Source organism: Leptosomus discolor, unplaced genomic scaffold (assembly GCF_034619465.1).
Source record: "Leptosomus discolor isolate bLepDis1 unplaced genomic scaffold, bLepDis1.hap2 HAP2_SCAFFOLD_135, whole genome shotgun sequence".
Lineage (NCBI taxonomy): Eukaryota > Metazoa > Chordata > Aves > Leptosomiformes > Leptosomidae > Leptosomus > Leptosomus discolor.
Genome location: NW_028237792.1, coordinates 1,442 through 21,555, shown reverse-complemented (window position 1 = coordinate 21,555; position 20,114 = coordinate 1,442). Strand labels below are relative to the sequence as shown.

General features: G+C 64.9%; 3 protein-coding genes across 4 annotated transcripts; 1 reads left to right on the top strand and 2 right to left on the bottom strand.

Moving 5' to 3' along the window:
• Positions 1-598: 598 nt before the first annotated feature.
• On the bottom strand, positions 599-6,092 carry AKT2 (AKT serine/threonine kinase 2). Of its 2 annotated transcripts, XM_086481040.1 has the most exons (13): positions 6,008-6,092; positions 4,790-4,918; positions 4,518-4,629; positions 4,170-4,323; positions 3,835-3,966; positions 3,302-3,367; positions 3,122-3,190; positions 2,408-2,530; positions 1,803-1,931; positions 1,359-1,573; positions 1,194-1,281; positions 1,008-1,110; positions 599-733 (listed from the first exon to the last, which is right to left on the bottom strand). In XM_086481040.1, the coding sequence occupies exons 1-13, from the start codon at positions 6,051-6,053 to the stop codon at positions 654-656; spliced, it is 1,446 nt and encodes a 481-aa protein (XP_086337166.1). In that variant the 5' UTR covers positions 6,054-6,092; the 3' UTR covers positions 599-653. The 2 variants fall into 2 exon arrangements, with proteins under 2 accessions (XP_086337166.1, XP_086337167.1); XM_086481041.1 differs by lacking the exon at positions 1,803-1,931.
• A 4,838-nt stretch (positions 6,093-10,930) lies between these two features.
• Positions 10,931-14,436, bottom strand: CUNH19orf47 (chromosome unknown C19orf47 homolog). The gene is made up of 8 exons (XM_086481036.1): positions 14,391-14,436; positions 14,029-14,116; positions 13,619-13,733; positions 13,407-13,488; positions 13,049-13,174; positions 12,482-12,628; positions 12,076-12,146; positions 10,931-11,422 (listed from the first exon to the last, which is right to left on the bottom strand). Exons 1-8 carry the CDS (start codon positions 14,407-14,409, stop codon positions 10,931-10,933), a joined length of 1,140 nt encoding a protein of 379 aa, XP_086337162.1. The 5' UTR covers positions 14,410-14,436.
• Positions 14,437-15,923: 1,487 nt separating this feature from the next.
• On the top strand, positions 15,924-18,896 carry LOC104349537 (5'-3' exonuclease PLD3). The gene is made up of 11 exons (XM_086481012.1): positions 15,924-15,950; positions 16,426-16,476; positions 16,628-16,767; positions 16,865-17,048; positions 17,198-17,318; positions 17,399-17,526; positions 17,712-17,912; positions 18,000-18,139; positions 18,208-18,373; positions 18,451-18,550; positions 18,682-18,896. The coding sequence occupies exons 1-11, from the start codon at positions 15,924-15,926 to the stop codon at positions 18,894-18,896; spliced, it is 1,473 nt and encodes a 490-aa protein (XP_086337138.1).
• Positions 18,897-20,114: the final 1,218 nt, after the last annotated feature.

The following is a 20,114-nucleotide window of genomic DNA, read 5'->3' as shown; positions in this document are numbered from 1 at the left end:
TCGCGGTTTCCTTAGGGCCGCGCCGGGGCTGAGGCGCTCCCGGCTGCCGAGGCGCCGATCCGGGGGCACGGGCGGGTCCCGTCCCTGCTGGTTCAGTTCAAAGCAGAGCTGGGAGGAGGTGAGGGGCTGAGACGTGCCCCCACCGTGGCCTCGGTGGGGGTCCTGTCCTGTTGTCTCCCCCCTCCCCATCGCAGCCGGTGCTGGATCCTGGCCACGGGGTTTCTCCCCGCTCTCTCCCCCTCCCTTCTGCTCTCAAACAGCTTCTCCCCAAGTGGGAGCAGTGGGTTTTACTGGGTGGAGGGCTGGCTGAGCTTCCCGGGGGCAGGTCAAGGCCACGGTTGTGGGGAAGCGGGGGCTGGTTTAAAAAGCTGCGAGCACTTCTAGTTTAAAAAATAAAAATAATAATAATTAAAATGGAAGCAGTCCTAGGGGAGGGGCGGGCGGCGCGGCTCGGTGCCGGTGGGAGCCGCGGAGCAAGAGCACTTGGTAGGGGTACGGCTTCCGAAAGGCGCTGTGGTGCGGGGCCAGGGAGCTGCCGCGTCCTGCCCCCTCCTGCCGGGCACGGAAGCGGAGGTCCCCCCGCTCCCCGCTGCGAGTGAACCCCCAAACCCTCCTCCTCCTCCTCCTCAGAGGCCGAATCCCGCTGCTGCCGGTTACTCCCGTATGCTGGCGGAGTACGAGAACTGGGGGAAGTGCGTCCGCTGGTCACTCTCCAGGGAGCCCATGTTGTCATCTGCAAGGCCAGGGATGGGGCTGAGGGCCAGGGGGATGCTGGCAAAGCCCCCCCGGTGCATTCACGAGCTTCCCCGCTCCCTCCCGCGGTGGAGATGCCACCAAAGCTGCCCAAGACCTCTTGAGGGCAGCGAGAGGGACGCCGAGGTTTTGCAGAGGTGTGACAGCAACACCACCAGCCCCCCGCCCCCCCCCAGGTGACACCCGCCCCCACGGCGCTGACAGGCTGCACGAGAGGCAGCGGGTTCCCGTTTCCGGGCGGCACCGGCACTCACAGCGATCCGGCGGGGTGATGGTGATGGACTGGGCGGTGAACTCATCGTCGAAGTACCGTGTGTCGATCTCGGACGTCACTTGGGGCTTGAACGGCGGGACCAGCTGACGGGGACCAGGAGGAATTTGCTCGCCGGCAGCGCGCCCAGCACCCACCGCCCCCTCCCAGTGCCCCCTTCCCTTCCTACCTTCTTCTGAACCACGTCCTGCCAGTTGATGGGGGCGAAGAAGCGATGCTCCATCACCTCCTTGGCGTCGTTGGGGCCTCCCCCCAGCCTGCGGGCACAGAGAGGCACGTCCAGAACTGCCGGCAGCGCCGCGGTGCCTCCCCGCCGTCCCCAGCGGCCCCTCACCGCTGTTTGGGATCCTTCTTGAGCAGCCCGGCCAGCAGGGACTTGGCCTCGGGGCTGAGGGTGCGAGGGAAGCGGATCTCCTCCATGAGGATCAGCTCGAAGAGGCGTTCGTGGTCCTGGTTGTAGAAGGGGAGGCGGCCGCACATCATCTCGTACATGACGACCCCCAGGCCCCACCAGTCCACGGCCCGGCCGTAGTCGTTGTCCTCCAGGACCTGCGTGGGGGAAGGTGGGGAGGGACGGTGCCGCTGAGACCGAAGAGCCGGGCAGCCACACGAGGAGGGAGAAGGGGAACCCCGTCCCGACACAACCCCCCCCCCCACGGCCCACGCGTTCAGAAAAGGCCCCGCTGAGCCACTGCCACCCTGGACTTTGGGAACAACCTCCGCAGGAAAACCCCTGCGGCACAAGAGGAGTTCCGAGGAGAGCCAGGCTGTGCTCTACCTCCGGAGCCAGGTACTCGGGAGTGCCGCAGAAGGTCTTCATGGTGGCTCCATCCGTGATGCCTTCCTTGCAGAGCCCGAAGTCGGTGATTTTGATGTGGCCATCTTTGTCCAGCATAAGGTTTTCCAGCTGGAAGAGAGCAGGCGGGTGGGAGGAAAGGCTTGGAGCTGAGGAAACGCGGGAGCATGGGACACTGCTCCCCAAAAGGCTCCGTCGGGCGCCTGGGGTCTCGATCCACTGCATGGGTGACGGGGACAAGAGTGACGCCTCCCCGCAGGGTGGGCTCAAGCCAAGCTCGTGCCCTCCCTCCCGGCACAACACGGCTGGAAACAGCCCCAGCCCCGGGCGGAGAGCGGCTCTGCGCCCCCCACAGCGGAGGGAGGCGGCTTGCGGTGACCCAGCGCGATGCTCTGCGGCTGAAACCCTCCCAGGCCCCTCGGGGTGATTTTCGGGGGAGCTGGGACCAGCTCCACCCCCCTCCAAACCAGCCCAGAAAGATTAAAACTGCAGCGGTGCCAAGATGGGATGAGGATGCCAAGAAGGCACCTTACGGACGCTGCTGCCACCGGGCTGGTCCCTCAACGTCCCCGTGCCCCACGCCGTACCTTAATGTCCCTGTACACCACGTCCCGGGAGTGCAGGTACTCCAGTGCAGAGACTATTTCTGCGCCGTAAAAACGGGCTCGGTCCTCCGTGAAGACGCGCTCTCTTGAAAGGTGGAAAAACAGCTTGAGGGAAAGAAAAAAGAAAAAGAAAAAAGAAAAAAAAAAAAAGAAGAGAGAAGAGCTGATCGACAAGGGCTCAAAAACCCCCAAGCCACCCGGTGAAAGCCGGGTTAACCGCTCTCAGCGCGCAGCTAACGCCGTCCTGCGTGTCCTAAGCTCCCCCGCCCGGCGCCGGCACAACCCCGGCGGCTGCTCCCTCCTCGCTGGGGGGGAAACGCCGCTGCGCCCCCTCTGCGAGGGGCTGCGCTCCCCCTCCCCAGGGAAGCGTGTCGGGGCGGGGAGCGGAGCTGGACGGGGTGGAAAGGGAAGGAGCCGGCGATGGCTGGAGGCGCTGCAACGCCCGCAGCCCCCGCCCCAAGCCGGGGGGATCCCCGCCCCAGACGGCTCCCTCGGGCACCCCGCGGCCTCGCCGTGCGCGGGGGCGGCAGGAGGGCAAGCGAGGAGCCAGGAAGCTCAGGCAGAGGCGAGCGGCGTGGCCCCCCCCCCCCCCCGAAATGGGAATAAATTGTGCCCCCAGGAGCTGAAAGCAGCCACTGAGCAGGCGGGGAAGACCCTCCCCGGCCCCCAGGGGAGCGCCGGGCCTCACGCTCCCACCTCGCCGCCGTTGGCGTACTCCATGACGAAGCACAGCCGGTCGTTGGTCTGGAAGGCGTATTTCAGCGCCTGCAAGGGGGGCAAAGAAGCTCTTGGGGCAGCTGTGGGGCTTCGCTTCCCGTGGAGGCAGCGAGGGGAAGGGAAGGGTCGTTCCGGGGGCCCCTTGACGGCGGCACTTACGGTGAGGAAGGGGTGCCTGGTGTTCTGCAGCACCCGGCTCTCCGTAACGGTGTGCGCCACCTCGTCCTGCAAAGCGAGGAGAAATGAAGCGCTGTTTATCCCCGACCGTTGCTGGAAAAATCAGAGGTTTTTCACAACTATCCCCAGGAAAAAATAAAAATCCCGACCAAACCGGGACGGGAGCTCGAGGCACCAACCTCTGCCCTGTTTTCACCCCCCCGGGGCGAAGCTTCGCCGCTCGGGTCGACCGGAGGAGGCCGTGGCCGCGCTACCTCCCCCAAGAGAGGCGAGCGCGTGGATCCCAGCCCGCCACGCACGGCCGGATAATTCCTGGAATCCCCCGGCGTTTGGGGCTCACCGGGAGGCAGCCACGGCTTGGCAGCTTTGGAGGCGCCACCCCAACGCCCGCGGGGCTGCACTGGGCGACCTTTAAAGGTCCCGTCCACCCCAACCTGCTCGACGAGCCTTGGACCCCCGAAGCCCTGCCGGCTCCCAGCTCTTCCCCTCGCCCTCCGCGGGGGCTGGGCACGTACTTTGGCGATGATGACCTCTTTCCGCAGGATTTTCATGGCATAGTAGCGCCCTGTGGCTTTCTCCCGCACCAAGATGACTTTGCCAAACGTGCCCTTTCCCAGGAGCTTCAGGTAATCGAAGTCGTTCATGGTCTGGGGAGGAACGGGGAGAGAGAGTCTGTGGCGCGGGCAAGCGGGGTGAGGGATGGCCAAGGGTTTCCTAAGCCATTTCACCCGCGATTATCCCGGGACAGCAGACACCAGGGGGTGAGGTTCACCCCATAAACCTCCCTCATCGCTCGGGGGTCCCCGCCCGATGCAACCCCGCCGGCAGCGCCGCGCTGGGGGCGACTTACGGCCTTGGCCCGGGTTTTGCTGACGGCCACCTCCATCTCCTCGGCGCCGGTGCCGTCGCTAGGAGAGCCGCACTTGTACTCCATCGCGTCCGGCTCCGGTTCCTGGTTCTTCAGGCTGTTTGCGACCGTCTGGATGGCTCGCATCCACTCCTCGCTGCGGAGCGAGAGGGGAGGGGCGGCACAGGGAGGTGGTGAGGATCCCCAAGGGGGGCTGCGCCCACCCCTCCGGCCTCTGCAGGCAGAGGGGAGTCAGAGCTGAGGGGTTTCCCGGCTCTCCTCCAGCCGGGATCAACGCAACACTCCGTTGGTCCCGGATTCCCAAACGGAGGGGCCAGCCCACGTGCCTACCGCTCTTCCGGAGAGTCCACGTGGAAGGTCCTCTCGATGACCGTCGTCCACTGCAAGCACCGGATGACGAAGGTGTTGGGCCGAGGCCGCTCGGTCTTCATCAGCTGGCACTCTGCAAGGGCGCAAGAACCAGTCCAAAGAGGGAAGAGGAGGGTTTGGCATCCAACAGCCTCATCCTCAAACCTCCCCTAAGAGCGCCGGGGACGGAGACGCCCTGCCCGACGCCGGCTGGTGACCGCAGACACCCCCAACGCCACCCAACGCCGACGTACCCGCGACCGAGAAGTTATTGAGGGGCGGGAAGCTGTGGTCCGACGCCTCCGGCCGCTCCTTGTAGCCGATGAAGGAGCCGTCGCTCTTCAGCAGGAAATACCGGGGACGCCACGTCTTGATGTACTCCCCTGCGAGAGAGAGAGAGAGGGGGGCATGGGGGTGGCGCAGGGGTTTTGGGGGAAGGACCCCTTGCAGGGGGTGGGCCTGCTGCCCAGATGGAAAACCAAACGGCAGAAGGACCCCTCGGGGGTGGAAAATGAAGCGGGTGTTCTCCTTCGGGCTGTTTCTAGCAGCTGCTTCGGAGAAGCTCTTGCAAAGGGCAGCCGCTGCCGTCACCTGGGAGAGGTGTGAGCAGGGGGTTGGGCTGACACACGCTCGCTCGGAGGGAACGCAGCGCAAAAAAAAGGCCTCATGCTCTCCCTGGCAGCTCTGACACGGCCTGAAAGCAGCATCAGCAGCTCCAGGTAAAGAAACAGCCTCGGAGGGAGGCCTTGGCTTCCCTCTCTCCAGCTCTATTTGCCCGGAAGAAGGAGGAATTAATGCACCCGATGGACACTGGGATCCGGCTGGGCTGCTGGTGGGAGGAAGGAGCCGGAGGGGGACGGCCTTCCCGCCCGCTCCCCCTGCAAACCGCCCTCAGCGAGGGAAGGGAAAGGAAGAGCCACCTTCAACGGGTCTAAAAATAAAAGCCCACGTGTGCCGCTGCTCCAGCGCTGTGACACCGCCCTTGCCCGGCTGGAAGGAGGAGGGCTGGCTGGGGGGCTCGCTGCAGGGCCACCGGGGCAGGTGGATGGGGAGAGCGGGCTGGAGGGTCCGCAGGGAGAGGTCAGGATCACCCTCCAGCCTCCCAAGGCGGCCACGAACAACGGAGCTGCCGGAGGATCCGCTTACGGCGCGGGCTGAGCACCGGCCAAGCGGCGCTGCCGAGCGCCGGGAGAGCTGCCGAGCTGAGCCAGGGGGAGGAGGAAGCTGAAGGGGGTTTTTGGGATGCCCTGCGGTGCCAAGGTGCCTCGTGCCCCATTCTGGGGTGAGGGGAAGCAGAGACACATCACCCCCCCGCCCCGCATTTGTGCCAGGGAAAGGTTAAAACCCGCCAGTAACTGGAAACCAGAGCTCTCTGGTCCAGGCAGCAGCTGCAGCGCAGGATTCCCCGCGGTGACCCGGCCCTGGAGGGATGCCACTGCCGCTGCGCCGGCTCCCCAGCTCGCCCCCCTCACCTCTCTTGTGCAGCCAGCCCTCCTTCACGACCGACACCTCGTTCATGGTGGTGCTGGGGGCTCCAAGCCCCTCTCTGCCGCAGGACCGGGGCAGGGGCTAGCGGCGGCGGGAGGAGCGTCGAGAGCAGAGGCGACCTGCAGGAGAGAGAGATGCTCCAAGGAATTCGGCAAAGCTCCTGACGCTCCTCTGCTCCCCCCCTCGAGGGGAGGCAGCTGGTTTTAACCCAGAGCCACCCACCACACGCCGGTTAAAAACTCCTCCGCTGCACAAGTTTCCCCCCAAAATCCCTCCCCAACACCAGCCACCCGCAGGGTGGCCTCGCGAACCTGGAGGTGCCACGACGGAGCAGGTTTGCTGGCATCGCCCCTGCACTGGGCCACCTCGCCACGAGGGATTAAAAAGCCTCGGGAGGGTTGGACGAGCTCGGGGGCGGGGGGCACAGGCCCTTGCAAAACAAACAGCCAGAGAGAAATTAATCGGAGTCACCTGACGGGATTAACCCCCCTGGCTCCGAAATCCCGCTGCACCAGGCAACGGAAGGACAAGGCGGGGGGGGGACTGTCCCCACCTGGGGTTTCCCCAAGGTCACCTTGGGCTCGCTGCCCACCCCCGGCTTCCATCGGGGCGGGACGAAACCCTACCCCAAAACCTTACGTCCCGGCGCCAGGGCTGGAGGATTTCTGGCTGCATCCGGAGCGAGGCGAGAGCCGGAGCAGCCCGAGAGAAATCCCCCAGGCGCTGCGTTATCCCGACGGAGCTCCCGCTCCCCTCCAACCCCGCTGGGTCACCCCCAGTGCCCGCCTAACTCCCCAACTCCGGCCTCGTTTGTAAAACCTCCGCTCTCACCGCTGAAGCTGCCTCTGCCGTGGGGGTGACGGGGTTTCTGAAGGGAGGAAACCAGCTCCTCTTCCTCGCTCCCACAAACCTGCCCGTGCCTTCCCAATGGGAACGGCCCCTCCCCACGAGCATCCCAGGATGCTCCTGCAATCACAGACGGGGAGGAGGATTTTGGGGACTCCACTTGCCCCCCCCGCCCTGAGGCTCCACCGCTCGCCCAGCAGCAGGCAAGGACGCAGGGCAGGCGGCCAGGGAATTCGGGAAGAACCAAAACAGGCAGGATCTGGCAGCGCAGGGAGCCAGCATTGCTCCAGCTGCTGAAGGGTCGATCTCTGGATGGATCCACTCCTGGACAGGCGCTGGCAAAGAGCTCATGGGTGTTAATCAAAAAGGAAACGAAAAGGTCGCTGCAGAAAAGGGCTCGAATGGATTTTGAAGCTGGCTTGGAGAGGCTGAGCTCGCTGCGAGTGTCCCACGAGGGGGTCGGACCACAGGTGCGAACGAGACCGTAAGGGGCTTTAATGGAAAAAAAAAAAAAAAATCCACCAAATGGTGAAAAACGGCCCCTGAACGAGCGGTCTGAGCGGGGCGGAGGCTGCAGGATTTGGGGATCGTCCCGCAGCGGAGCCCCGGCACGGCAGAGAGCAGCGAAGGTGTTTTCGGTGAGGTCCGGGCACTGTTCGTTTGCATGCGGGGCTTATTTCTACGCTGTGCTAATCACCCTGGCTGCAATTAAAAGCCTTCCAGTGATTGTACCTGACCTTTCATCACATTTTTGGGCAAAGCGCAGGACGCTGAGGCTCTCAAGCCCGGAGCCCGCGGACTTCTCCAAGCCGGTACAGAGTCATCCTTCAACAGCACCACACGAAAAAATAATGGTGTTGGTTTAAAAAAAAAAAAAGATTAAAAAAAAAAATCCCCAAATCCTTCCTTTTTGGGTGTGTTTAAGGATAATTACGGCAGCAGGAGGACCGCGATTCAGGAATCGCCAGCAGCGTGAAGCGTTCAAACCCCGCCACGGTCCCCTCCTGATCCTCGTGGGCACTGGGGGATTTTTAACGTGATCCTGAGGCTGAGGAAGAGCAGGAGCGAGCAGCGGCCATCGGACACGTCCCCAGAGCCCTGATCGTTATTTCTGATGACGGGCAGGGACCGTATCTGCCACTGAGGAATCCCGACAGCTCCCCCGAGCGCAGTTCCCAGGGAATCCCGACAGCTCCCCTGAGAGCAGTTCCCAGGCACGTGCCAAAGCGTGAAGATTAAAAATAAAGCACCAAAAAAGGCCTAATTTCAGGCCCATTCAAGAGACTTTAAACCGGCTGCGGAGCGGTGCCGGGGAAGATCTGCATCTCGAACCGCGGCGGCGGCGCATCCTGTCCCCGGGAGGAGCAGCAAGGGACTTTCAGAGAAGGTCTGAGGGGTGTCGGGGCCAAAAGCCACGGGGACAGCACGGCCCAAGCACCCTGCGCCGGGCACCCCCCTTGCTGCGGGGGTGGGCAGGGGGCTGCAGCTGTTCCTTATGTGGGGGCAGAGCCCCCAGGCAGGTCCTCAGTCAGAGGGTGGCTGGGGAGGGGAACGGGAGGACACCGCACAGCTCCTCCACCCGGCAGAGATGCCCCAGCCTGCAGAGAGCCCCCCCCCAACCCAGCTCTCCCCTGGCAGAGCCCCACCGCAGAGGCACACAAGGAGTCCCCCCCGCAAGCCCCCACACCTCAGTCCCCTCGGACAGGGCCCTCCAAACATGCCAGGGCCCCCCCAAAGCCTGCCAGGGTCCTCGGAGAACCCCCAAGCCTGCCAGGGCCCCCACATCAGACCCCTAGGAGAGCCCCTCTTCCCCCCCCCCCCAGCCCCCTGGGACAAGCCCCCCAACAGACCTCCGGCCCTGCCCCCCAAGACTGCCTGCCCCCCCCCCCACCTCAGGCCGCTAGCGCAGGGCCCCCCAGGCCTGCCACGGCCCCCCAGTTCAGCCCGCACAGGACCCCCCCCCCCCCCCCTCCAGTGACCACTGGGACGGAGCCCCCGAGCGCAGCTCGGCCTCTCCCTGCAGCCTCCCCCCCCGCTCCGGCAGCGAGTGGTTCGTTCCCTCAGCATCCCCCCGCCCCGCGGCGGGCGGCCACATCGCGGGCAATGGGGGGGGGGGGGGGACGGTCTACCTGCCCCCCCCCCCCCTTCTGCGGGTGGTGCAGTCCCCGCAGCGCCCCTCAGGAGACAGGCGGGTCCATTCGGCGGCGCGGGGGGGGGGGGGGCGGCGCCACGCACTCCTGGCGGAGGGGCGCGGGTGGTGCGTTCCGCGCGGCACCCAGCGCGTGGCGGGCGAGCCCATCGCGCGGCGCAGGACGAGCGCGTGTGCGTGGGGGGGGGGGGGGGTGGGGAAGCAGCGCCAGGTCCTCACCTGTCATGGACGCCGCGGGCCCGGCCGGCCGCCGCCGCTCATCCCGGTAGCGGTGGGGCTTCCCCCCTCCCCGTTCCGCCTTATCAGCGCCGACGGCGCCCGCGCTCCCGGAAACTCCGCCCCGCTCCGGGCCCACGCACGCAGGAAGCGGAGACGTTCGGGGAGGGGGCAAGGGGGGGGGGGGGGTTGTCGAGGGGGGACGGAGAGGCAAAGACCCCGCTCGTCTCCCCGGGGCCGCACTGCGCAGGCGCCTCGCCGCCGCCTCCGACTGCGCATGCGGAACCAGGGCAGTGCGCCTGCGCGCTGAGGGCGGGAGAGGGGCGGGAGCGCGCCGCCTCCCCAACGCGCATGCGCCCCCACGCCCCGCGGCGCCCACCTTGCCCGCACGCACATCCCGCTTCCGCTCATTTGCATGTATTTAAATATTTTTGCCTAAATTCGCGCTCCCTCTACCCACGCGTGGCCGAGGAGCGAGGGCATGACGTTTGCTTGACGCCCACCGGGCGCGAACGCCCCCCCCGCCCCGGGTGCCCCCCCCCCCCCCCCATCTCAGCCCCCCGAGGTGGTTTCGGGGGGTCCCGGCCCAGGCCCGGGGGGCTCAGCCGACACCCAACAGAGCCGTGTCCACGCTTTATTGCAAAAAGCTCCCCCGCAGGCGGGCGGGCAACGTAGAAAGCCAAAAATTGGGAAAAAACCACTCATTTTCACACGCCAAACAATGCCCAAACCACAAAGGAAACCTCCCCCCGATAAAAGTAACGAAAATGGTGCTTTTTTGTATTAAAAAGACTCACCGTTACGGCCCTGCCTTACCACGCAGCTGCCTCCATCCCCGTTGTCTTTATTTTGGGGACAAAAAACATCTTTTCAGGGTTTGCAGCAACACTGGACGGGCGTGAGGTGATGACACCCCTGGTGACCTCGTCAGAAATAAACTGGGGGGGGCGGGGGGGGAAACGAATTTGGGGGGAAATAAATAATTCGGGTAAAACCCCATGGCGGCCATTTTAGGTGTCACGGCGGGACAAGCTCACGCCCAAAACCGTGAGCCGGGGATTGAAGGTGTTGTTAAATTAAGGCAATTTGGGGATTTTTTTTGAGCCCCCAAAGGAGTTGGGTTTTTTTTTAAGCTTTTGGGTTTGTCTTTTTGTGGAGGCTGCTCTGAAATCCTTAAAAATTAAGAACCCCCGCAGCAAGCCGCCACTCGGTAACAATTATTTACAGAGTCGTTTTGGTGTAAATTCCTAAATACAGGAAAAAACACCCCTGCAGACCCAGAAAAAATAGGGAAAAAACCCCTCTGTATGGATGTCTCCAGGTCTGAATTCCTAAATATAGGAAAGAACCTGCAGAGGAGGGAAAAATGGGGGGGGGAAAAAAGAGGGTTTTGGTGCTGGTAGAAGATGGAGAGCAACCATTTGGCCTTGATCTGCCGGCTCTGCAGGCGGGAGACCCATCAGGAAGAGCTTTTCCCCTCCTGCCTCCACTGCTGTCCCACGGGATTCGTGTTTCCCTGCGGGATTAAACCTTTTCCCAGGGGATTAAGCACTTCCCCGTGGGATTAGCGAGGAGGAAGGCGGGATGAGACCCTGCTGGCTCTTGAGGGGGGAAGAAACGGTACCGGGGGGCGGCAGGAGACGGTCGGGAGGGGCCGGGCCGAGCGGAAAACCGTGCGGGAAGCGGCGCCGCGGGATCAATCCGGCTTCTTGCCCAGCCGCTTGAAGACGCTGACGGCGCCGGCGCTGTCCATCTGCGCGCCGGGGCTCTCGCTGGTGCTGCTCACCTTCCCGCACCCCCAGGTCCTCCTGATCGTCACCCGGAACTCGGGGTCGCCTTTATCCCTCGTGCTGGTGACATCGCCGTCCTGCGCCTCGGGCGGCACCGTGGCGATCCCGACGGCGCCGGTTTTGGCCGCCGCCGGTTGGGGTTTTGGCGCCGGGCGGGCGGCGGCGGCGGCGTTGCGGTGAGCGAGCCGCTGGAGGGGGGCAGTGACCGGTTTGGCTTCCGAGCTGGTGGCTTTGGCCTTGACGGTCCCCCCCGGCTCGGCGCCCTCCTGGCGGGGAGGTTTGGGGAGGGCCTTGAGGACGCCGGCGTACGGCAGGACGGAGCCGTCGTCGTCGCTCTCGCTGGCTTTGTCCCCGCCGGTCCCCAAGGTGTCACCCAACCTGCTGAAGACCCCCGTGGGCTGCGAGACAAGGCAGGAGGAGCCCGTCAGCATGCACGCCCCCCGTTTTGGGGTGCTTGGCTTGCCCTCCCCCTTTGCCCCCCCCCCGAATTCTGCCGCCAGGGTGGAGGCGAGGGGGAGGCCGGCCTCGCCCAGGAAGCGTTTTGGGATGGAACGATACGATCCCATTAACCATCAGGCTCCCAAACAGCTCCATAAGTCGCCTATAAAACCTTCCTCCCTCCGGTTTTTCTCCAGGGGCTGAGCCTGCAACGTGTGTGACACGCCACGACTTCCACACTGCGGTTTTCAACACCAAAGGACACAAAAAATCCCCTGTACCCCCCAATAAACACCTTCTTGCCTTCAGAGGAGAGAAAAAACCCTCCCGTACCCCCCCTTAAAGGGGTCAAACCAGAAGCGCAGATGGGGATCGCCCAGGGATCTGGGATCTGCTTCCCTCTGGGGGCTCCACTCTGCTTTTCCCAGTCTTTCCCCACCATTTCCCAGTTATTTCAAGGTTCCTTCAGCACCTCCGTGGCGAGCGGGCGGCTGCAGATCCCCAAACAATCTCTGGGGAGAGGACCCTCAGGCCAGGGTCTCGGTAGGGTTGTGCCCAGCCGCCGAGAGCGACGGCTAAACGGAACCACGGCCAAAATCCCGCGTCCTCTCACCTTCCCTCCTGGGGGGGTGTCGGCTTTTGCCTCGGCTCCCAGCCGGTCAAACACAGACGTCCTCTGCAGACCTGAAGTTTTCAAGAAAACGTGGGGGTGGGGTTTTTTTTGGGAGGTTTGCCCGGAAAACAAAGCTACGCCGGGTCGGAGCGGAGGGCTCGCGGCCTCTCAGCCTCATCCCGCCACGGGGGCACGTGGCAAAACAAAATCCACGCGACTTGGCCACGCGCCGAGCCCTGACGGCTCACGAGGAGTCAGAACTCCCGTGGGACGACACAGCTCCTGGGCAGCGACTCTCTGGGCACGAAAATCCTGGTGAACGGGCTAAATCGGGACTAAACGGGGCTTCCGGGAAGGAAAATGGAGATGAAACACCCCCCCCACCCCCCCCACCCCCCGCTGGTACCTTTGGCCGCCTGCTGCTCCAGGATTTTCTTCGTCCTCGGCGTGGTGCCCTTGGGCATGGTGATGACGTACTTCCCTTCCATTTCCGCCGTCACCCGCCGGCGTTTTACCGGGACGGTTGGATTTTCATCCGCCGCGTCACAGAGACCTGGGGGGCGAAGGCGGAGCGGGTCGAGGACCCTCGCTGCGGCGCGACTGGGGGGTCAGAGGGGTTGGAGGAGCGCTCGGGCACGAGCTCCCAGTCCCGCTGCCTCGGCACCACCAGCGGCCCCGGGGCTCTGCCAACACCCTCCTGCCCCTGCCAGCCGCCCCATCCCAGTGTCATTTGGGCCAGAGGGGACCTTGGAGACCACCCAGCCCCTGCCGTGGCCCGGGACGTCGCCCCCAGCCCTGTCCCGGGTGGACTCGAACGCGCCCAGGGCAGGGGCGTCCGCAGCTTCCCTGGGCAACCTCCCCCCGTGCCCCCCACCCTCACGGTCGAGGCGGGGACAGGGACTGATGGGGGGCAGAAACCCAAAAAGCCGCTCTGGGGGCCGCTCCCACCGGGCCCCGCCCCCTCCCTCCCTACCCTCCTGCGTGGCCGCCAGCTTGTTGGAGACGGTGACGGAGATTTTGGAGGCGTGGGGCCGCGGCCGGAGCGGGGTGGCGGGGGGCGACTCCCGGCTCAAGCTGTTGGCGATCATCCGGCTGGCGGCTGGAAGGGGAGGGCAGCGCCGTGAGGGGGAGGTGTGAACCCCCAGGGGGGCTCCGGCGAGCGGGACGAGGGTTCGTCTCCTCGGCTAAACGGAAGAGCGGCCCTTCCCCGGGGGGGTGGGGGGAAGGCAGCAACCGTTGGAGAGACCTTGCAGTTTCAAGGTGATTAATGCACCTCGTTAATCAGGCGAGGGGGGGGTGTTACCTCCCGGAAAGCTCCCGCCCGCACTCACCGCTGCTGGCGTTGCGGCGCAGCTCGGCCTGAACGCTGGGGGAGCCGGGGCAGAGCAGTTCGGTGGCCGCCTTGCACACCTCCTGCAGGGAAAAAACACAGGGAAACGTTTTCCCTCGGGCTCGTCGGAGGCAAATGAGGAGCCTCGGGGCAAAACTCCGCTGCTAAACGAGCCGGCGAGGCTCCCCCCGCGGCGGCGAGGCTCCACCGTACCTGCCTGTACACGATTTTGGCGTGTTTGAGGATGGCGATGATGTCTCCCACCACTGTGATCCCCAGCTCGTTCATGATCTCCTTGTTCAGATCCATCAACATGTTCTTCTGGATCCTGCAGGAAGGAAAGGCTCAGCTTAACGAGGTCCTCCCCCGTGACGGGCTGTGGTTAATTAAGCCTCGAGCGAGGTGCACCGTGACACCCCCAGCCGGGGTTCGGACATCCCCGCCCTCACAGAACCCGCACTGCTAAAGAAAAACCAGCTCGGCAGAGACGAATAACTAATGTCACTAATTAAGGAGCCTGATAACCGGTTAATTCCTTCCTCCCCCCTCACTGGGGGGGAACTTTCGGGGCTATTTTCCCCCGGTGATGTCATGAAGAGGCACCGCCGTGTCGCTGACCTCACCTGTTATCCACAAACATGACGGCGTAGTTGACAGCGGGGCCCGGGGGGATCCCGGCTTCCTTGAAAAACTGAATCCATTCGGATGTTGCTGAAAAAAAAGCCACAGAAAAGGGAAAATGAAGCAGGGTACGAAAAAGGGGGTGGGCCGGCCGCCCAGGGTTCAGCAGGCGCCGGCCAAGAGGCTCGTTCCGGGCATTGGCAGCTGTCGCCGGGTGATTAACGGGATCAGGAGGCAAAGGGCTCCCGGGGCGGCCGTGAGGGGGTGGGGGGATGGTCTCCCAGGTGAAAACACACAATTTGAGGGGTTTTACAGCGACTGGGGTGATTTTGGGGGCGGGGGTGTAGAGGAAAATGTCCCTTACCCATCGTGACGGACACCATAGCGGAGGACGCGGGGCTAGGGGGCAGCGCCGGGGGCAGCCTGCGGGGGGAGAGGCGGCCGTGCGGCCCCCCCTGAGGGCCAGCGGGCAGGCACGGGGCTGCTGCTGCCCCTCTGCCCCCTCCTCCTGCCCCACACCCCGTTCCCTCCCCCCCTGCCTCCTCCTGCCCCCTCCTCCTGCCCCACACCCCCCTCCTCCTGCCCCACACACCGTTCCCTCCCCCCCCTGCCCCCTCCTGCCCCCTCCTCCTGCCCCACACCCCCCTCCTCCTGCCCCACACACCGTTCCCTGCCCCCTCCTGCCCCCTCCTCCTGCCCCACACACCGTCCCCTTCCCCCCTGCCGCCTCCTGCCCCACGCCCCTCCCCCTCCCCCTCCCCCACGCCCCCTCCCCCTCCCCCTGCCCCACGCCCCCTCCCCTCCCCTCCCCTCCCCTCACCTCTCCGCCTCCGCCGCGACCCATCCCGCTCCGTCCGGCAGCCGGGCCGTTCCCCACCGGAAATACCGGTCACTGAGCGCCGGAAGTGACCTCGCGGGCCGGCCCAGCCCGCCGCCCGTCGCGCGAGCCGGGGCGGGGGCCGCTCTACGCAGCGGCGGCGCGGGAGCGGCGGGAGGGGCGACCATAGAGCTCTGGAGGACCGAGCGCGCCACCCCGCGGGCGGCTCCGGGAACAGCCGCCCCCCCCGCGGACGCCGGTGTCTCCGGTACCGGGGGGTGGGGGGCGGTGGGGGGCACCGGGCACCCCCGGGAGCCGCGGCCTTGAGCGGGGCCCTGGCCCTGACCGCGGCCCTGAGCCCGGCCCTGGCCCAAACGTGGCCCTGACCGTGGCCCTGGCCTTAAACCCGGGCCTAAACCCGGGCCTGGGCCCAACCCTGCACCTGTACGTGCCTCCTGGCCGCTTCACCTGCCCTAAACAAGCCTCTGGCCCTAAACCCGGTCCTAAAGATGTCCCTGCCCCTAAACAACCCCCAAACATCACCCTGACCCCGGCTCTGGCCCTACACCCACCCGTAAACATCATCTTCAGCCCAAAACACAGCCTTGACCCCCCCAATTCAGCTGAGGTAGGGAGGTGACACCGGACTGAGCTCAACACCCCCTCCCGACCCTAACCCCTTGCCCCCAAACAGGGCGGGGGGGGGGGGGGGGCTGATCCCTGGGGTTGAGCACCCGCTTTTTGTGAGGCCCCTGAGACACAGGATAGGGGGCCTGGGGGGGGGGGGGTCTGCACCCCAAAATTGGTGTGCCCCACCCTACTCCCAGGGGGGATCAGCTCCAAGGGCGGGGGAGAACCAGGCACTTCCCCTCCCCGCCCCAAATGGGTCGGGGCACGTGAGCGCCCTGATCCCGTGAGTCAGCTGGGAAAGCCTCTGCCCCGCCCGGGTTTTTGGGGAACTCTGCACTTATCCGCACCCCGAAAATCCTGGTGGTGCCACAGCCTGGTGAGGGTGGGGGTCTCACCTGTCCAGGCGCGTTGGCAGAAATCCGGTGTGTTCTGTTCCAGCGTCAGGCCGCGATGAAGCCCGATGGCGCCTACAAGCAGGTACAGTGTTGGCGGCGTCCCAAGACCCCAAATGGAAGGTCCTGGAGCTCCCTGCCCCACCCTGGCACCCTGCAACCCCAAACTGGGTCACCCCATGGCTCCTTGCCTTGTCCTGGCGCCCTGAAATCCCAAACTGAGGTGCCACGTAGGCCCCTGCTCTGCTCTGTCACCCTACAGCCTTAAACTGGGGTGCCCCACAGCCCCCTGCCCAGCACCCTACAACCCCAAACCAGGGTGCTCCACAGCTCCCTGCCCAGTACTGCCCAACCCCAAACCGGGGCACACCCGTTTTCACCCAGACCCTGCACCCTGTGGGAACCCCCGGCCATATTGCAGGCCGGGGTGGGGTGGGGGGGGGTGGTGTCACTTACTTTTCCCTGGGGTTGCCGGGCATTTTGGGATGGGTTTTACCCCCGAACCAGCCCGCACCCTGGTTCGGGCTGCTCCCCACCCCAGTTCTCTGTGCCCATCACAGCTTGACGCGCTGGAGGACCGTGGGGTGCAGCCCACCCGCTTCCCACCGAAGGTAACTCCCTCGGCCTGTGGGGGCTGGCTCCAGTGCCGACCGGCTCCAGTGCCGACCTTGCCGGATCCTACCGGTGCTGGGGGTGGCTTTAAACCTTATAAATTAATTGATTCCTTCATTTTGGGTTGCCAATGCCCCCTCTCCATTCCAGTGCTCCCGCAGCACGTTGCTCTTTGCCGTCCTCCTCCCCCTCTTCACCCTCATCTTCCTCCTCGTCTTCAATCTTCGGCTGAGCTCAGCCCTCCATGACGATGCTGGCGGCGATGCCAGATCCTGCGGTGACACGTGCCGGTAAGATGAGCTGATGGGGGGTGATGCTGCCCTGAGACCCTTGGCGTCCCGGCGCTACAGCCTCACCAGCGCCGGTGCCGTTGGGTTTCCGCCATAGGATTGTCCTGGTGGAGAGCATCCCGGAGGGAATGAGCTTCGGCAGCGGTTCCGTGCCAAACCCGTCCACCTTCTCCACGTGGATGACCCTCTTGGGGACTGTCACCCACAGCCTGGACATCGCCTCGTTCTACTGGACCATGACCAACGAGGACACACGGACGCACGAACCCTCTGCTGCCCAGGTCCGCGCTGCTGGCAGCCGGCACGCGCGGCACGGCGCCGATTCCGGCACTTCAACCTGGTGCCAGCCGCCATTTCCTTGCCTCCCCGTAATTTTTAATCATTTCTGCCTTTTTTTTTTTTTTTTTTTGGCAACTGTGTGCTGATTCAGGGTGAACAAATCCTGGAGGAACTCCTCCGGTTACCCCAGCGCGGCGTCACCGTCCGAATCGCTGTCAGCCACCCGTCAGCAAAATCCCCCCTGAACGATCTCCAAGCGCTGGAGCAAAGCGGTGAGTGACGGAAAGATCCACCGAAATTGGGGGTTTGGGGGCGGTTTTGAGTGGGAGACGCCCAGCTCGTGGTCGTGCAGGCGCTGCGGTGCGCACCGTCGACATGCCGCGGCTGACGGGCGGCGTGCTGCACACCAAGTTTTGGCTCGTTGACGGCACCCACCTCTACCTTGGGAGCGCCAACATGGACTGGAGATCTTTGACCCAGGTAGGCAGCACCGTCGTACCGGGAGACGGTGCCGAACCGGTGCTGAACGGCACTGGGGCGGTCCCAAACCGCCCCCCCCATCCCCGTGAAGGGCTGCTCAATGCCATGAGACGGGATTTCGGGCGTTGGAGAGGGATGATGGACCTTCCAGGGATAGGAGAGGGCTTCTGTGCCGCTTGCCGCAGGTGAAGGAGCTTGGTGCTGCTGTCTACAACTGCAGCTGCTTGGCCAAAGATTTAGGCAAAATTTTTGAAGCTTATTGGGCTCTTGGTGTTCCTGGCGCTTCCATCCCGGTACCGTGGCCAGCGAATTATTCCACCGCCTTCAACATGGAGACGCCGTTGGAGCTGAAGCTCAACGACACCGACGCTGCCGTCTACTTCTCGGTACGTCCCCGGCCCGCGGCGGTTGGGTGTCTTGGCGCTGAGGATCGGCTGCGCCAGCGCTCGACCCGTCTCCGATGATTCCGGCAGAGCTCCCCGCCGGCGCTCTGTGCCACTGGTCGGACCCAGGATCTCGGCGCCCTCCTCGGCGTCATCGATGCCGCCGAGGACTTTGTGGACATCGCGGTGATGAGCTACCTGCCCACCACCGAGTTCTCCCACCCGGAGAGGTTCGTGCGGTCCTACGGCAGCCCTGGCTTGCCGGCCCTGGCGAGGCCTCACCGCTTTTCCTCCGCAGGTTTTGGCCAGCGATCGACAACCGGCTGCGGAAAGCTGTCTTCGAACGCCGGGTCAGGGTTCGGTTGCTGGCGGGCTGTTGGCGGCACAGCAAGGCGACCATGTTCCCCTTCCTCAAATCCCTGGCGGCTGTGGCCGATAACCGGACCCGCTACAGCGTGGAGGTGGTGGGTACCGCAGCGCGGCCGCGGGGGTGCCGGCGGGCGGCGGTTCGGCGCGTGACGGCCTCCCCCCCGCCCCGCAGCGGCTCTTCGTGGTGCCGGCGAGCGCGGCCCAAGCGCGGATCCCGTACGCCCGGGTGAACCACAACAAGTACATGGTGACGGAGAAGGCGGCGTATGTCGGTGAGCGCGGCGCGAGCGGCGGCGCTGCCCTGCGAGTCGCCGCCAGCTGCTGGTGACGGTGGCTCGGGGGGCGGTTTTTGGGGTCCGTGTCTCATCGCTCCCCACCCCCCACCCCCCCCATCGCCTTGCAGGGACGTCCAACTGGTCCGGTGACTACTTTGTGCGGACGGCGGGGTCGGCGCTGGTGGTGAGTCAGGCGGTGAGCCGAGCTGGCGCCAGCGCCGCCGGTGACGCCAGCACCATCCGGGAGCAGCTGCAGGCGCTTTTTGAGCGGGACTGGAGCTCCCAGTACAGCGCTGACATCGGCGATGCCGCGCGGTGGGAGAGCCTCTGCGGCTCCCGGTAGGTGCCGGGGAGCCGCTGTTCCTGGCTGTGCTGAATCTGGCCGTCCTGCTCCGATTTGGGGGAAGAAAAACACCCAAACCTCGAATTTTTCTGGATTTTGCATTGCTGTTATTGGGGGGGGGGGATCCTCCGCGCCACGGTGATGGAGAGCGCCGGGCCTTTGCCGGATGCCGTGCCAGCACCGGCAGGGAAGCCGAGACACCCCTCGAGTCTCGGCGGTGCCAAACCCGTCCTGGCAAAGGGTCAGGTGAAAAGCTCGTCCACCCATGAACCATTTGTTGGGGGATCATGGCAAGAACCGGTGCTGGCGGCATCGGGCACGCACCCTGGTGCATCCCTGGCTGCCTCCTCTGCCGGCACGGAGCTGAGTTTTGCTGGTCAGGGTGACCAGAGGTGAGGAAGAGGAAGGTCTTTGGCGAGCTCTCGGCCGCCGGGGTTGCTGTGGTGGCTCAGCAGTGCTGGGGGTGCTGCCGGCGCTGCGCCAGGAGGAGCGTGCCGGGGACAGCGGGGTGGCCCCAGCCCACCGCCGCCACCGCGTCGTAGCGCTCAGCACCCGCCACCAGCGTTCGCCCATCCCCAGCCCCCCCAAACCCCATCCCTGATCCTCTGAAACCCATCCCCAGACCCCAAAATCCATCCCCAGACCCCTAAAACCCCTTTCCAGCCCCCCAAAACCCACCCCTGGTCCCCCCAAAGCCCACCCCCAGACCCCACAGACACGCTCAGGGCTTTTTTTGGGTTAACATTTATTCTGGCTGAGCTGAGAGCAAGCGGATGTGGGGGCGCGGGCGATGCTGCTGCTCACCCCCCCCCCCCCTCCCCGCCCCAGTTAATACTAACACCTGGAAAATTGGCAAAAAAGCTTCAAGCACACCCAAAACCAGCTGGATTAGGAGTTTTTTTTGGTGGGGTAAGGGGGTTAAAGAGGGTCTTCTAGGGGAGCAAGTGATGCTCCAGCACCCCATCACCATTTCAGGGTGTCCCCAAAGACCCCCGTGCTTGGGGGGGCGTGTTCACCACTCACCGCAGGGCTGGGGGCTCAGTGCCAGCTTAGGCAGCTGAAATTTAGGGGTCCCCGAACCCCCGACCCCCCCCAAATTGAAGCGTGGGGTGGCTTCGGTCATCACTGGTGGCTGCTGGTTGAATTCGGGGTCCCCAGGGGAGAGCTCAAGGTTGGGTAACCACATCTTCCCCCCCTTGGCTTGGGTGATGGGGGGCT